Source organism: Molossus molossus, unplaced genomic scaffold (assembly GCF_014108415.1).
Source record: "Molossus molossus isolate mMolMol1 unplaced genomic scaffold, mMolMol1.p scaffold_m16_p_17, whole genome shotgun sequence".
Taxonomy (NCBI): Eukaryota; Metazoa; Chordata; class Mammalia; order Chiroptera; family Molossidae; genus Molossus; species Molossus molossus.
The window spans coordinates 23,944,438-23,963,206 of record NW_023425352.1 but is presented as its reverse complement, the minus strand read 5'-3'; the positions used below and the strand labels follow the sequence as shown (position 1 = coordinate 23,963,206).

The window sequence follows — 18,769 nt, the reverse complement described above, 5'->3', positions numbered from 1 at the left end:
AGGATTAACAACAATAACAACAAAAAGAGTAGGAGGAAAAAAATTATAAGCTGATATCATTTATAAAAATAAAATTAAGCATTTTACAGAAATCACCAGCAAACCATATAGAGTAATGTATTGAGGTAAACCTTCTACATTATGACAAAGTGGGCTTATCCCAGAAGGTAAGATAATCCAGTAATAGAAAATCTATTACTATAATTCACCACATTAATAGCTTTAAAAAGAAAAAGTATATGCTCATTTCAACAGATACAGCCATTCATGATAAAATCTCTTGGCAAGCAAGAGGCAGAAAGAAACTTCATTAATCCAGTAAAAGTTAAGTACTGTAAACATCATTGGGACTACATAAAGTTAGGAACAAGACAAGAATGCCCAATCACCACCATTTTTCTTTTCAACAAGGCATAGACTGAAGCAGTAAGATAAAACTAAAAAGTGTGGGACCAGAAAGAAAGAAACAGATGATCTGAAGTATGATTGCTCACATGGGAAATCCAAGAGACTATTAGAAATAGCATTTTGAGCAAGATTGCTAAGTAAAAAAAAAAAAATCAACAGCATACCTATACAAAAGCGAAAAAGTACCTTCCAAAAAGGGGCATATTTATAATTGTAAAAAAGTTAATATATAGAAATAAATCTCTAACAAAGAATATGCAAGAACTTTAAGAAAATGATGAGACTTTTTTGGAAAGACATTTTTCATAAATGAAGAAATATGATAGATTTATAAGACTCAATATTATACATATTGTAATTATCTCCAAAGCGATGTATACAGGTAATGCAATTCCAATAAAAACCCCAATATTATATTTTATAGAACTTGAAGAGCTAGTTCTAAAATGTTTTTGGAAGAATAAATGTCCTGGGCTAGTTCAAGCCAATTTTAGGAATAGTTAGGAATAATTAAGAAAAATAGTTAAGGAGAAACTTGTTCTCCAAGAATAGTAAGACTTAACATAAAATCTACAATAACTAAAACAGGGTAATTTGAGAAAGCTAGACCAAGAAATTGAAACAAAATAGAGGCCTAAGCAACAAAACAAATCATATATAGAAACTTGTTTCATGACCAATGTGGCATTAGAACTAAGTGGAGGAAATAATGAACTATTTAATAAATAGTGTGAAATCAACTGGTTTGCCATTTGAAAAACACAAAACTGAATCCCTATGTCACATTAAACACTAAAATAAATTCCAAATGGATTCAAGACCTAAATATAAAAAGCAAAACTGTAAAACTTTTAGAATAAAATTATTACTTTGAGGCTAAGAAAGAATTCTTAAACAAGACGGGAAAAACACAAACCAGAAAAGAAAAAAATGAATGAATCTGGATTATTTGAAAATTAAATATATATGTATGTCAAAAACAAAAAGTTCAAAAACAAACCACAAACTGAAAGAAGATATCTGCAATGAATAAACCTGGGAAAGGATTAATATCCAGAAGATATAAAAAACTTCTACAAATTAGTTCAAAAATGTAATCAAATAATAGACTAATATTATTAACAGGCAATTCATACACTACAAAAAGGGAAACCTGAATGACCAATAAACAATATTCAACTTTACAGTCATGAGGGAAATTCAACTGAAATCATGTGACACAATGTCCACCATCAAATTGGCATAAATTTTTTAAAGTCTGATAACTCCAAATGTTGAGGAGGATGTGCAGAAATGGTAATTTAATATAGCAGCACAGATATTGAAACTCAAATACTGCTGAAGAGAAGGTAGAATGGAAAAATCACTTTGGAGAGCAATTTGGCAATAGATTATACATTTGAAGATGTGTATACCCTTGTGACCCAACAATTCGGCTTCGAGATATGTATTTTAGAGGAATCTGTGGGAAAGCGCAATTCATTTTGGGGTATTTCACTCTGTTAGGAATCACTATTTTGTAAATTATAAAAATGAAGTATTAGTAAAAATATTAAAAAACAAAAGCACAAGCTCCAGTTTTTAATTAGATTTAACAGATACAATAAAGGCTATAAGAACTTCTAGACACCCATTCTCCATTTCTGTACTCCTCTCTTTGTGGATCAGAAACAAAAAGCTGGTGTCAGGGCAATGACCCACTCCACATGCTGACTAACACTACTCTAGGAAAATGCTTGCATGTGTGCACAGAGACCTGAATAAGGGCATTACTGCAGCACTCTTCATTAGTAACCCACCAGACTAAATGGAGGTTTACTCACAGAAAATACACAGTAGTTAAAAAATGAACTAGATCTGCCCTGGCCGGTTTGGCTCAGCGGTTAGAGTGTCGGCCTGCGGTCCTGAGAGACCCGGGTTCGGTTCCCGCTAAGGGCATGTACCTCGGTTGCAGTTTGTCCCCGGCCCTGGTCGGTTGTGCGGGTGGCAGCCACTCGATGTGTTCCTTTCACATCGATGTTTCTCTCTCTCTCTCTCTTCCTCTCTCTCCCTCCCACTCTACCTGAACAAAAACTGGAAAAATGTCCTTGGGTGAGGATAAAAAAAAAAAAAACAAAAAATAAAAAAAAAAAACAAAAAATGAACTAGATCTACATACATCAATATGAATAAAACTCAACATTGATTTAAAAAGGCAGGTTGTAAAATAAAAGGTAGAATTTGATACCATTTTTGTAGTTTAAAACAATTTGTGAATTGTTTATTACACACTTTTAGTGAAAGTATAAAAATATGGGCAGTAAGATATACATCAACTTCAGAACAGAAGCTACTCTGTGAAGACAGGTCAAAAATTAAGACCAGGTAAAGGTTATATAAAGGAGGCTTCAAACAGATATATAAAATTTTTTTCTTAAAGCAAATATGATATGAAGGAAATAAGGCAAAAGTTAAGCCTTCATTATATTTTTCTCTGTACATTCTGCATATTTAAAATATTTAATGAAAAACTCCTTAAACTTTCAGCATCCAAGGAACAAACAATGGGGAGCCTAAGACGGCAGTCTAATGTAAGGCACCCTAGAGTGTTAAGGAAGTCATTGATTCAAAGTGAGCTGTAAGCAATCTTGCTGCTTTTGCAGATGGTATTTATCTATCCAGATAAAACTAGGTGCACGTCAACAGCAAGGATGCATACTATAACCTTGCACTTTCACCAAAAACTTGCATATTCTGAATTCATATAAACAAAAATCCTACTCCACAGAGGCTAGAGCTGCCCCCAAACACATCTACCTTCCCTATCCTTGAAAAAGGCAACAGTTGTGGCAGCCAACAACATGGTGGAGAGCCAAAACACATCATTAAATACTGGCCTAATCTGCTTTTAAAGGCTTTAGGACATCGGCCTGTACAAAGAAGTTTCCAGAACTTTAAACTATGTATGATGCAATCTTATTTGAGTCCAATCAATGTCTAACATGAAGCTGACAAAGAACAGGACAAACTCACAACACATGTACTTAGAAACAACCATTTCAGAAAGAAATCCAAGTACCTATAATAGCCTTTTTCCTCTCTGTCTCAGCTTCTTTCTCCACCACCTTTTGTTTCTGGGTAGCTATAAGAAGTTTTGTCTTCTCAGCCTCCCTGTGGACAAAATATCATAAAAATTAGAAAGGATGTGCAGTCATAGCAATAATTTGGACTCTACAGTGGGTCAGAGAACCTTCTTCAAACAAGAACTTTTTGACCCATTAAGGTCAGCAAGAGAGGTGTTACTCTATTTTATATATAATGAACCTGAGGTTGAAATGTTAAATGATTTGCCCAGTCACCTAGAGATAGGAATCAAATTTAGTACATTTGAATTTTAATCTGACTTTTTCCTCTAACTGTATCATGAAAAGGTCTGTGATTTCGAAGTATCTGGAGTATATGCTTCCTTTGCTGTTAGGCCTCCAGGTAGCCCATGCAGCACTTCTGGGCCAATTAGCAAAGGCACCAACCTCTGGGTAGATACAATCTGTAGGTGCATTGTTTGGCAAGCATAAAGGAGCTGAATTTCAGACCCTCAGGCAGACACCCTTGTGTAGTGGCCTTATTTGCTGTACAAAAGATATAACTAGATGGCAGTTTACTAGGTGGTGAACTGGGGCTCAGTGTAAGAAAAAATTTTCTAAGAATCTGAGTTTTCTAATAATGGAAATGGTTAACCAATCATTAAGCATGTAAAAGTGGCAACTGGGTGACCATATGGCAGAAATGGTATTAAAAAATTACTATTAGATGAGAAGTTGGCTTGGATGATCCCAAGGTGGCTTTAATTCTGGAAATCCAATAATCTATAAAATTAGGAAAGATCCAGAATTATCTGAAAAGTAGCTCCAATGGTTTCCCAAAAACACTTACCCAAAGCTCTCCTCTTTCTTCCTGCCAACACTGATAAAGACATAAAATGCCATTCTGGATACAATGAGGAATTTGAGGGCAGAGAACACATAGTATTCCTCTTTCCATCACCAGAAGCCATCATATTGAAAGCCTAAGACCATACTTGGCCTTTAATAAATTTTTTTTCTATAAATGGATCAGACCCATGACCTATTCAGCCTGACACTCTGTGCTTTACAGTTTAAAAAAAGAGTTCTTTTCTACAATGAAAAAATGGAAAACAAAACTCTGCAAAATAGAAGGTATGGCTTGGGAACAATAGGACTCAGAAGTGTATCAAACCATAAAGTGTTATTATTATACCTTGGACCCATTGTATTTATACATCGGCTGTATTCTTGACTTTTGCAAAGTTACTTTTCCAGCATTTCATATTTTTCCTCTTAACATGTCAGCCAAATTTCCTAGATTTTTGTTTCTTCTCAGTACTGTCATATGAGAACAATATTGCCATTTTAACTACGGTAGGTATTCCCCTAAAAGGGATCTTCTAAAATACTTAGAAACTAATTTCATGTCAAGCAAGTAACTTCTCATATCCAGTTGGCCCTGGACAAATAGAGAATACTACCAGGAGTCAACTCAGGCAAAGCTTCCCCAGAGGCACATTATAAAGACCCAGCTCTAAATTTAGATACACAATCACATCCTAACAGAACATTAATCCAGTAAGATATCTATTCTTACCATTATAACACAGTAACAAAATATAGGCACTCTCTTCAACCTTAATAGCTAGGACTCTTGCTCTCCTCTATTAATATTTAATTCAATGTATTATTCACAACAAAATTATAACTCCTTAGGCTTCTAACAACAGTTCTACAGCAAACTGCATCTTAAGTCACTAAAGCTGTTTCTGAAATGTCCATACCGAAAGAGAAAAGTAGTAAGAGTCTAGTGGGAAATAAGACACTTAGAAAAGGCAATACAGTGGAATCTTGGTTCTCGAACTTAATTCGTTCCAGGAGGCTGCTCGAGAAGTGATTTGTTCAAAAACAGAATTATTTTTTTCCCATTAGAAATAATTTAAATTGAATTAATACATCACAGACCCTCAATGATTCTGTTTTAATCTTTCTTATATACAATATATGTATAATGTACTGTTTAATTTATAAACAATTTAAAACAATTTCAAAAAAGAGATGAAATGTAAATGAAAATTTAACAGAAAGGAAATGAAATGTACAGATAAGACATGTGAATACCTCTATCATACTTTGCAGTTATTTCTTTTTTTTAGCTCTGTTGCTGTTCTCACAACTTTTCTTATCACTCTGCTGCTATCACTAAATTTCTTAGGACCCATGGTGACTTAGTGTACACATTTAATAATAATAAGCAGCAACAAAAGTAAAAGGACACAAAAGTATTCATAGCACAATTTCCTGAGATGTGAACAATGGGAGGTTTACCAGTAAACCGACTCATACTTGAGAATTCTCTCCTTTGTTTGTCGCCTGAGAGACGTGTGACTAACCATATTGGTACCAGCATGAAAAGGTTGTCAGGTTGAGAACCAAAGTTTTGTTCAACAACTGAGACATTTTCTGCAAACAACTTGGTGGAGAACTGAACTATTCAAGATGGGAGACGTTTGCCCTGGCCGGTTTGGCTCAGCGGTTAGAGCGTCGGCCTGCGGTCCGGAGAGACCCGGGTTCGGTTCCCGCTAAGGGCATGTACCTCGGTTGCAGTTTGTCCCCGGCCCTGGATGGTCGTGCGGGTGGCAGCCACTCGATGTGTCCCTTTCACATCGATGTTTCCCTCTCTCTCTCTTCCTCTCTCTCCCTCCCACTCTGTCTGTACAAAAAATGGAAAAATGTCCTCGGATGAGGATTAAAAAAAAAAAAAAAAAGATGGGAGACGTTTAAGAACTGAGGTTTGACTGCATTACTAGAATTAAAGTATGGAAGACAGACATAAAACACACCCTAGTGTAATATCTCACACAGACATTTCCTTTAGACTGGTATACTAATATGTAGACAGCCCTAAATAAAATATTGGGATCCCATGCATATTACTCACATTAACTCAAAATTTCTTCTTATGGCTTCTGGGATTTTGGGTTTTGTAACACGCACAGCCTAAAAAATAAAAGTGAAAAAGCCAAAGTATATTTGAAAAATAAAATTTCAAACTAAATCTTCTACAGAAGAGCTCCTCAAATGAAATTAACAAAACTACTATAACATAGCCAGCTGCCTACTAACACCTGTGGGGATCCCAGGAGAAAAATCTACTTTTCAGCCATCACACCAATAATCAAAGATAAGCTGTTTCTTGTTTCTTTAAAAAAAAAAAAGGCCTGGCCACTCTACCAGTTGAGGAAATAAACTCCTACAGGAAAAGAGTTCTCCTTAAAAGGTTGGATATTTTGTTTCCTTTTCCAATTTGCAAACCAAAGAAATAAAAGGCAGGCAAAATTCCCAGATTTAAATCATTAAGCAGAGAACAGTTAAAAACAAAAAACCCAGGTTGGTATATGCAACTTAACACAGTTAGCTGTAAATGAATTCACCACTTTCTAGAATAGCTATCACTCAGTACAGCTAAAGACTAAAGGAAAACAAATTCCAATTAATAGCTTATATTCTTTCTAGAATCTCTCATAGAACAAAGTCTACTTGTCTTTGTAGACACTGTTTGCTAGAAACTTTGTTTTCCTAACCAGTGTATTTTGACATAATTGCAAAGTGCAGTTTTTGAGGGCTGGCTTTTCTACTTCAAGGACTCGATCTCTCACAACCTTTTGGTTTTACTAGTTAAACATCCCCACTCCCTTCTACACTGCAAGCATACACAAAACACTTTGCTGATCTGAAGAAAGTTAATTTTCCTTAAAAAACTGGCTAAATTTTTAATTTTTTAATTGATTTTTAGAGAGAAGGGAGAAACAATGATGTGAGAGCCAAAATGTTATGTACACTTTACCACAATTTAAAAAAAAAAGAAAATACTAACTTAAATTTCTTTACTTTAGGAGTTCTCAGAGCTTTTATTTTTTTAAAACACATTTTTATTGATTTTAGGGAGGGAGTGAGGGAGGGAGGGAAATAAACACTGATGAGAGAGAACCACTGACAGGCTACCTCCTGCATGAACCCTACTGGGGATCCAGCCCGCAACCCAGGCATGTGCCCTGCCTGACCAGGAATCAAACCAGCAACAACTGAGCCAACTGGCCAGGGCCCTTTTAAAAATTAATTAATCTATCTATCTATCTGGCTAAACTTTTTTTTTTTTTTTCCATTTATCTTCAGATAGAGCGGGACAAAGAGAAGGAGGAAGACAGAGAGAAACAGCAATGTGACACATCCACTGGCTGCCACCCACACAACCCCAACCAGGGCCTGGGACAAACTGCAACCAAGGTATGTGCCCTTAGTGGGAACCAAACCCGGGACTCTGGTCCATGGGCCAATGCTCCATCAGCTGAGCCAAACTGGCTAGGGCTATCTGGCTAAACTTTTAAACAAAAAAGACTTTAAACACATACTCTTCTTTTAAGGCATTTGAAAAAAGACTTTTAAAAATGTTTAAGCAACATAGCCTTCCTTATATGAAAGAGAACAATCATATCTGTATGCACTTTTAAGGACTATCATAACTTAATACAAAAATTAGAGTAAATTAGATTAAGAAACTGGGTACTGTGGTGAAAACACTCATTACATGCTGAAAGTCAGGCATGTGAGCTCATAGGGAACAACTCATGGAGATATCCAGAAGATAAAAATTCAGAACCAGAATTTGTGAGAGATGCCAGATTTCACCATGTGACTATCAGAACTATAAATGACTTCCAATATGTTTTAATATGATTCAAAGGAAAGCACCATCATATTGCATTTAATTAAGAGACTAGCTATCTATCGTTTTAGTCTTACAAAAAGAAGCATAAAACAGAACTGCTTTCTATAGACATCTATCTTGCTGTTATGAGGCTGAAGAACATAATACATGCTTGCCAATCCTAAGAAATCTCATCATTTTCTATTATGTGAAATTATAAACACCTGTAATAGATACAATGAGTAAGTTGCATCATGAGATTTAAGAAAAATAAATAAATCTAAAACAATGACCAAAATGAACACACACACACACACACACACACACACACACAGATATGGTGAATGGAGCAAGGGAAAAAAAGCTGATGAAATAAATATATCTGTTGAAACTGACCCCAGGGCTATACACATGTATTTTAAACCAAAAGCCAGCATATAATACAGTCACTCCCCTAACATAACATAGAAAAAAATTATTTGGGATGCCTATTCACCACTCTAATTTGCCATAGTAGTTAAAAAAACGGGGTATAAATATAGAAAAATTAAAAATTAAAATACTAATTGTTACAGAGAATATTCATTTAACAACAAATAACTGGGTACCTAGTCTGTGCCAAGTGCTGCTATTCTAGGTACTTTGGATACATCAATAAACAAGGCAAGACTGCTCTCATGGAATTTGAAATTTAAAGGAGAGAAAACACATCTGACAACAATAAAAAGCAAATAAATAAACAAGAGAGTTTTAGATAGTTAGAAGTATTATGCGAAGAATCAGCCCTGGCCAGTTTGGCTCAGGGGTTAGAGCACTGGCCCGTGGACCAGAGAGTCCCGGGTTTAGTTCCCACTAAAGGCATGTACTTCGGTTGCAGTTTGTCCTTGGCCCCAGTTGGGGTCATGTGGGTGGCAGCCAGTCGATGTGTCTCTCTCACATTAATGTTTTTCTCTCTCTCCTCCCCCTTCTCTCCCTCCCACTCTATCTGAAGATAAATGCAAAAAATGTCCTTGGGTTAGGATTTAAAAAAAAAAAAGAATTAAAATGGGATGATTTGGGGACTGGGAAATAGTAGGATGTGAAAGGGGAAATCAAGATTTTTATTTTGGCATAATTATGTAACTAAAAAGAAATCTAAGGAAATTCATGAAGTTTTAGTCAAGCAAGATAAATAGCTCTTGAGATCTACTGTACAACATTTTACCTATAGTCAATAATAATGTATTGTACACTCAGAGACAGTGACTTCAGCAAACTTGTAGACACACAATAAATTTACCAAGAGTCATTACATATCTCCATGCTTAAAAAAAACCCAAACCTACATATTTAACAACATTAAGACTCATCAAATCTATGAGTATTAATTTAATTTGGGATAGGAGTCTCTAACCTAGGTCAGAAATTCTAAAAGAAATAAAAATGATGATGTGATCAAATAAAGCCATAAATTATTATTCCAATTTTATTTTGTTAATCCTCACCCGAGGAAATTTTTCCATTGAATTTTAGATAGAGTGAAAGAGAGGGAGGGGGAGAAAGAGGAAGAAACACTGATGCTGGGGCTAGGGATCGAACTTGCAACCCAGGTTCAAGCCCTTGATGGAATCGAACCTGAGACCCCTTGGTCCACAAAGCCAAATGAGCCAGGGCTATGCAGATAATTTTAAAACTTATACACCAAGTGAGGTACGTAATATAGCTTTAAAATAGCAATAATGAAACTCATCTGGCAGAAATATCAATGACCATTATTTTTTAATTTTATTTTTTTTATCCTCACCCGAGGACATTTTTCCATTTTTTATTCAGACAGAGTGGGAGGGAGAGAGAGGAATAGAGTGAGAGAGAAACATCGATGTGAGAGAGACACATCGAGTGGCTGCCACCCGCACAACCAACCAGGGCGGAGGACAAACTGCAACCAAGGTACACACCCTTAGCAGGAACCAAACCTGGGTCTCTCTGGACTGCAGGTCGATGCTCTAAACACTGAGCCAAACCGGCCAGTGCAATGACCATTATTTTTGAAAAGATAATGTAACTTATCAGATTTTAAAAGTGAACATTGAAATATTATAACCATATGGTAATGTGTTAAAAGTATAGGCTGAAAGATAGACTTAAAGTTCTAAAAAGGCATTCCAACTATCATAAAAAAATATAATGAGACTAAAGCAATCAACACTAAGAAGATCTTGATCTACCAGTTTAAAAACATTATAAAGCAATATTTTTTTCATTCAACAACTGTTTTTATAAAGACAACAAATATATGTAACTAAACTTAAAAGATCCTTCTTGATACTGTGCAGAAAATGACTTGGACAAGAGTAAAATGAAAGTGTGGAAACAAGATAGGAGACTACAGTAGATTTCCGCGAGATTGTGGTTTAGCCTAAGGAGGTGGCAGTGAAGTTGCAGGTGAGTGGATTTCTGTGGTAGGACATGAGGACTGATCGGATGTTAAGGGTAACTGGTAAAAGATATCTAAGATGCCTCCCACTCATCTAGATTGGTCTTAGGGGAAGAAGATACCATTTACTAATAAGAAGAAAAAATAGGAAAGAAGTAGATTTGATAGGAAAAGACCAAGGGCTCAGTAACTAATGAAAGGTTAGAAAACATAAGGATCAATAGAACAGAACAAAGCCCAAAGAAGACTCTACTATATAATGAAATTTAGCATATAATACAAAGGCATTTCAAACAAGGAGACTGGGGCATAAATTACTCAGTAATTACTGCTGTTACCAAATTGGGGTGGGGGGGGTGATTGGAGCCCTATCACACTATTGACATCAAAATGGATTCCAGATAAAGTAAAGATTTAAAGCTAAAAATACAACTGTAAGAGTCAAGAAAAATATAATTACTGATTTTATTAAAACTTCTATATTTTAAAAGTTGTGAAAGGCTCTTAAAGCATTCCAGCATAGTGAAACACCATAAAGAAAAAATACTAAAATTAATACATAGTTACTACATAATTTTAAAAAGACTTGTGGTAATTAACTTATTAAAAATAGTTTATTTAATGATGCACTAGATCAATTGAATTTAATAGATATCTACAGTGAATTACTCCCCCAAACTGCAGAATTTACACTCTTCTCAAGTGCACATGGGACATTCTCAAAGACAGACCACATGTTAGGACACAAACTAAGTCTCTACAAGTTCAAGAAGATTGAAATCATATCAGGCATCTTCTCAGATCACAATGGCATGAAACTAGAAATCAATTACAACAAAAACATGAAAAGACATTTGAACACAAGGAGGCTAAATAGCATGTCATTAAACAATGAATGGGTTACCAAGAAGATCAAGGAAGAAATTAAAACTTTCTGGAAACCACTGAAAATGAACTCAAAACAACACAAAATCTACAGGATGCAGCGAAAGCAGTCCCAAGAGGGAAGTTGATAGCACTACAGGCCTACCTCAAGAAATAAGAAAAATTTCTAAACTATCTAACCTCACGACTTAAAGAAAAAGAAAACCCCAGAGCAAGTAGAAGGAAAGAAATAGTAAAGATCAGAGCAGAAATAAATGACATAGAGATAAAAACAACAACAACAACAAAAAAAAAACAATTCAGAAGATCAATGAAACAAAGAGCTGGTTCTTTGAAAAGATAAACAAGATTGATGGACCCTTAGCTAGACTCACCAAGAAACAAAGAGAGAGGACCCAAATAAACAAAATCAGAAACAAAAGAGAAGTAACAACTGATACCACAAAAATACAAAGGATCATTAACATATACTATGAACAATTACAAGGGTAACAAATTGGACAATCTAAGTGAAATGGAAAAATTTCCAGAAACACATAGTCTCCCAAAACTGAACTGGGAAGAGATAGAGAACTTGAACAGACCAACAATTAAGGAAACTGAAGATGTAATCAAGACTCCCAGCAAACAAGCCCGGGCCCGGACAGCTTCACCGGGAAGTTTTACCAAACATTCAAAGAAGAACTAATACTCATTCTCCTCAAACTATTGCAAAAAATTCAAGAAGGAAGACTTCCAAATTTGTTTTATGAGGCCAGCATAATTCTAATCCGAAAACCAGATAAAAACACTACAAAGAACGAAAACTACAGGCCAAAATTCCTGATTTACATAGATGCCAAAATCCTTAACAAAATATTAGCAAATCGGATCCAGCAATACATTAAAAAAAGTACTCATCATGACCAAGTGGGATTCACAATATTCACAAATCAATAAATGTGATACACCACATAAACAAAATGAAAGATAAACACCATACGACCTTATCAGTAGACGTTGAAAAAGCATCTGACAAAATCCAGCACCCATTTCTAATAAAAACACTCAGCAATGTGGGAATACAGGGATCATATCTCAACATGGTAAAGGCCATGTATGAAAAACTTACAACCAACAGCATACTCAATGGGCAAAAACTTAAAGCATTTCCCTTAAAAACAGGAATAAGACAGGGATGCCCACTTTTATGATTCTTATTTAACATAATACTGGAAGTCTTAGCCATAGCAATAAGACATGAAGAAAAAAATTTTAAAAATCCAAATTGGAAAGCAGGAAGTGAAACTGTCACTATTTGCAGATGATATGATATTGTACATAGAAAACCCCAAGACTCCATCAAAAATCTACTAGACTTAATAAACAAATTTGGCAAGGTAGCAGAATATAAAATTAATGTAAAAAAATCGACAGCATTCTTATATACCAATAATGAACTCACAGAAAGAGAAACTAGAAAAACAATCCCATTTACCATCGTGACAAAAAAATTAAGATACCTAGGAATAAACTTAACCAAAGAAGTAGAGGACCGATTTACAGAAAACTATAGGACATTGAAAAAAGAAATAGAGGAAGATATAAAAAAGTGGAAGCACATACCTTGTTCATGGACTGGAAGAATTAACATGATTAAAATGTCCATATTACCCAAAGCAATCTATAGATTCAATGCAATCCCCATCAAAATACCAATGACATAGTTCACAGAACTAGAACAAATACTTCAAAAGTTTATATGGAACCAAAAAAGACCCCGAATAGCCACAGCAGTCTTGAAAAAGAAGGACAAAGTAGGCGGGATCACAATACCGGATGTCAGGTTATACTACAAAGCGACTGTAATCAAAGCAGCCTGGTACTGGCACAACAATAGACATGTAGATCAATGGAACAGAACAGAGAACCCAGAAATTGACCCAAGACATTATGCTCAATTAATATTTGACGAAGGTGGTAAAAGCATACAATGGAGTAAAGACAGCCTCTTTAATAAATGGTTTTGGGAAAACTGGATAGCTACTTGCAAAAAATGAAACTAGACCACCAACTTACAACATACACAAGAATAAACTCAAAAGACTTCTGGTCAAGATGGAGGCGTAGGTAAACGCGCTATGGCATGCTCCCACAACCACATCAAAGTTACAACTAAATTACAGAACAACCATCATTCAAAGCCACCTGAAACCAAGCTAAATGTAAGTCCTACAACTACAAAATTAAAGAAGAAGCCCTGGCCGGTTTGGCTCAGCGGTTAGAGCATCGGCCTGCGGTCCGGAGAGACCCGGGTTCGGTTCCCGCTAAGGGCATGTACTACGGTTGCAGTTTGTCCCCGGCCCTGGTTGGTTGTGCGGTGGCAGCCACTCGATGTGTCCCTTCACGTCGATGTTTCTCTCTCTCTGTCTCTTCCTCTCTCTCCCTCCCACTCTAGCTGTACAAAAAATGGAAAAATGTCCTCGGGTGAGGATAAAAAAAAAAAAAAAAAAAAAAAAAAAAAAAAGAAGAAGTCACATAGAGACTGATAGGAGGGGCGGAGGCATGATGGGCTGGCTCGACACCCATGTGTGGCGGATAAAAATTAGGAGAATATCTAGGCTGGGAAGGTCCTCTCTGAGGACTGAGGGGTCCCCTTCCCACACCAAGCACTGCGCTCAGGGTTCCAGTGCCAGGAAGGGAAGTCCCCATAACTTGTGGCTGGAAAAACCAGTGGGAACTGAGACTCAGGGAGACTGAGGTGGCTGGAGCCCTAGGCAGCTTCTCTTAAAGGGCCCGCGCACGGACTTACTTGGACTTCCTCCCTCTAAGCTCAGAGGGGAAGCAGATTGAGGGGCGCCAGAGACATACAGAGAAGAACTGAGCTGTTTGGCCTCAGGACAAGGGCTGAAGAGGCAGTTTTCTCCTGGTCAGACATGCTGGTGGAGGCTGATGTTCCTTTGGTGAGCCCTTCCCTGGGGCAGCAGAGAGCAGCCACATCTGGGACTCCAGCAACCTGGCTCACAGTTTGCCCCACCCTGGTGATTCTCAGAGGCCCCACCCCTCCCAAATTTCAGGCCCACCCAAGCTGTTGCCGGTTACTTTACCATAGAATTGGCCTGTCTTGGATCCTGCTTCAGGTTTTCCTAAATTCTTTCAAACAAGCAGCATCTGGTCTCAGCTAGCCTCATGCCTCTCCTTAAGTAAAATATAGAAACAAACACAGGGAGGCAGCCAAAATGAGGAGACAAAGAAACAGGTCCCAAATGAAAGAACAAAACAAAACTCCAGGGAAAGAACTAAGTGAAATGGAGATAAGCAACCTAACAGATGCTGAGTTCAAAATACTGCTTATAAGGATGCTCAATGAACTTAGTGAGAACCTCAGAGAACTTAGTAAGGGCCTCAAGAGCATAAAAAAGGACCAGTCAGAAATGAAGGAGGCACACAGTCAGAAATGAAGGGGGCATTGACGGAAATAAATAATAATTTACACAGATTCAATAGTAGAGTAGGTAAAGCCAAGAAGCAAACCATCGATTTGGAATATAAGGAAGCAAAAAACACCCAATCAGAACAGCAAAAAGAAAAAAGAATCCAAAAAAATGAGGATAGTGTAAGGAGCCTCTGGGACAATTTCAAGAGTGCCAACATTCGCATCTTGGGGGGTGCCAGAAGGAGAAGAGAGAGAACAAGAAATCGAAAACCTATTTGAAACAATGATGGCAGAAAACTTCCCTAACTTGGTGCAGGAAATTGACATACAAGTCCAGGAAGCAGAGAGAGTCCCAAACAAGATGAACCCCAAGAGGCCCACACCAAGACACATTATCATCAAAATTCAAAAGGTTCAAGACAAAGAGAGAATCTTTTTTTTTAATATTTTTTTTATCCTCACCCGAGGATATTTTTCCATTTTTTTTGTACAGATAGAGTGGGAGGGAGAGAGAGGAAGGGAGAGAGAGAGAGAAACATCGACGTGAAGGGACACATCGAGCGGCTGCCACCCGCACGACCAACCAGGGCCGGGGACAAACTGCAACCGAAGTACGTGCCCTTAGTGGGAACCAAACCCGGGTCTCTCCAGACCGCAGGCCGACGCTCTAACCGCTGAGCCAAACTGGCCAGGGCCAAAGAGAGAATCTTAAAAGCAGCAAGAGAAAATAAGTTGGTTACCTACAAGGGAGTTCCCATAAGGCTGTCAGCTGATTTCTCAAAAGAAACTTTGCAAGCCAGAATGGAGTGGCAAGAAATATTCAGAGTGATGAAAAGCAAGAACCTACAACCAAGATTACTCTATCCTGCAAAGCTGTCATTTAGAACCGATGGCCATATGAAGAGTTTCCCAGACAAGAAAAAGCTAAAGGAGTTCATCACCACCAAACCATTACTATATGAAATGTTGAAGGGTCTTCTTGAAGAAAAAGATAAAAAATAGGAACAAACAAAATGACATGGAATACACATCTATCTACAATGGAATCTACAAACAAAATGAACAGGTAGAACAGAAACATTCTCATAGATACAGAGAACATTTTGTTGGCTGCCAGATGGGAGGAGGGTTGGGGGAATGGGTGAAAAAGGTGAAGGGATTAAGAAGTACAAATTGGTTGCTAGACTGACAAACCTCAACGGGAAGGGGGCTTGGGCATGGGAAGAAATAAACCAAAGAACTTATATGCATAACCAATGGACACAGACAACAGTGTGGGGAAAGGCAGGAGCGGGGAGGAATGGGGAGGAGGGGGTCAATGGGGGGAAACTGAGGAACATCTGTAAAACATTTAACAATAAAGATAAGTTAAAAAAATAAATAAATAAATAAACTCAAAATGGATAAAAGACTTAAATGTGACTCGCGAATCCATAAAAATCCTAGATGAAAATGTACGCAACAAAATTTCAGACATACACAGCAGAATTTTCACTGATACAACGCCTAAGGCAAGAGAAACAAAGGAAAAATGAATACATGGGACTACATCAAACTAAAAAGCTTCTGCATAGCAAAAGAAACAAGCATCAAAATGGAAAGGGAATCCACTGTATCGGACAGCATAATTGCCAACGATACATCAGATAAGGGGTTAATTTCCAAAATATAGAAAGTACTCATACAAGTCAACAAAAGGAAGACAAAGACAGGAGATATATGAAAAAATGCTCAATATCACTAATCATCAGAGAGATGCAAATTAAAACAACTATGAGGTATCACTTCACACCTGCCAGAATGGCTGCCATCAACAAATCACCAAACAAGTGTTAACGAGGTTGTGAAGAAAAGGGGACTCGTATACTTCTGGTGGGAATGCAGACTGGTGTAGCCACTGTGGAAAATTATAGTGTTTCCTCAAAAAATTAAAAATTGATCTGCCATTTGATCCAATGATCCCACTTCTAGGAATATATCCTAAGAAGCCTGAAACACCAATCAGAAAGAATATATGTACCCCTATGTTCATAACAGCACTATTTACAATTGCTAAGATCTGGAAACAGCCCAAGTGTCCATCAATAGATGAGTGGATAAAAAAGCTGCGGTACATATACACAATGGAACACAATGCAGCTTTAAGAAAGAGAGATCTCTTATCCCTTGAGACAACTTGGGAGGGACCTGGAGAGTGTTATGGTAAGCGAAATAAGCCAATTCGAGAAAGACAAATATCACATGATCTCACTTATTTGTGGAATATCATGAACAAAATAAGCTGATGAACAAAACAGACCCAGAGACATAGAAAAGAGTATGGTTCAGACTGACAAACCTCAGAGGAGGGCGGCAGGGGGGATGGATGAGATAAACCAAAGAACTTATATGCATGTATATGTAACATGTCAATGGACATAAACAACAGTGCTGGGACGTTAGGCGGGCGGGATGGGGAGGAGGGTGTCTAGGGGGGACAAAGGAGAAACATCTGTAACAAAAATAAATTAATAAAAATTGAGAGAGAAAACAATAACAAAAAATAGCTTCTTTAGCCCTGGCCAGTTTGGCTCAGCAGCTGGAGTGTCAGCCCATAGGCTGAAGTGTCAAGGGTTCGATCCCTGGTCAGGGGCACATACCTGGGCTGTGGTTTGATTCCCAGCCCTGGTTGGGGTTGTGCAGGAGGCAACCAATTGATGTTTCTCTCTCTCTCTCTCTCCCTCCCTCCTTTCTACTCTCTCTAAAAATTGGTGGGAATTGTGTGAGGATTAAAAAAAAATAGCTTATTTAAATCAAGGAAAAAAAACAGATCAACAACAGAAAAATTAGCAAACACAATAAACAATTCACAAATGAAATACAAATGGCCAATGAATAGTCTAGGCATTCAATCCCAGTAATTAGTACAAAGGACCACATTTTCTTCAAAAGGGTTAAGAGAGTGGGTGTGTACCAGGTAATTATTTGGGTCTAATCACACAATCAGATGTGTAGGAGACTATAGCTCAACAACACCACTGATGAGAGTAAAAGCTGCTAGTTTTTCTGAAAGGCAATTTGGCAATATGTATCAAAAAGCCCCAAATGGGGCATACATACACTTTGACCTATCAATCCTATATTTAAGCATTTAGTCCAAACGAGGATTTTAAGATGTATTTACAAGCTTGGTCATTGCAACATGTATATAATAGTAAACAGTAAAAGACATAGAGATTAATTAAATAAAACCATTATAAGTGATAATGCAGTAAACCTTTATTTTTGACTTGAAAAGATGCTTATATATACTGTTAGTGAAAGAAACAGCTAAGGCATGATTCTACTTTAGTTTAACATTGTTTGTACTTATAAAAAAACATATTTCTCTATATTAAAAAGAATCTGGAAAAATACAACAAATTCTCATCTCTGCATAATTTAATTTTGTTGTTCATCATTTTCCTAATATCTAATTTTTTACAACATACTGTATAATGTGTATAAAAATATCCAGAATACATAAAGTATCACTACAAATCAGTAAGAAAAAATCCAACAGATAAATGGGTAATTGAGAGAGAGGAGAGTATGAATGGCCAAAACAAACAAAAAAATCAAAAGATGCTCAACCCGTTTGGCTGGTGTGGCTCAGTGGATTGAGCTCCCATGGACTGAGACAGGTCCCGGTTCAATTCCCAGTCAAGGGAGTGCAGGAGGCAGCCCATAGATGTTTCTCTCACATCAATGTTTCTATCTCTCTCTGTAAAAAAAAAAATCAATAAAAACATATAAAACATAAAAAGATACTCAACCTTATTTAATAACTAAGGAAATGCAAATCAAAGCAAGAGATAACGTCACATCATTCTATTTAGCAAAAATTAACATGTCTGATTGCTTCAAATTGTGAG

At 36.9% G+C, this 18,769-nt stretch overlaps 1 protein-coding gene across 5 annotated transcripts in view; it reads right to left on the bottom strand.

Annotated features, from left to right (window-relative positions):
• The window catches only part of ERLIN1 (ER lipid raft associated 1), a 46,965-nt gene that overhangs the window by 10,400 nt on the left and 17,796 nt on the right, over positions 1 to 18,769 (bottom strand). For all 5 annotated transcript variants that reach the window (XM_036265533.1, XM_036265535.1, XM_036265534.1 and 2 more), the window contains 2 exons: positions 6,394 to 6,452; positions 3,467 to 3,558 (listed from right to left, as the gene is read on the bottom strand). In XM_036265533.1, coding sequence (XP_036121426.1) covers positions 3,467 to 3,558; positions 6,394 to 6,452 — 151 coding nt within the window. The remainder of the gene's footprint in view (positions 1 to 3,466; positions 3,559 to 6,393; positions 6,453 to 18,769) is intronic.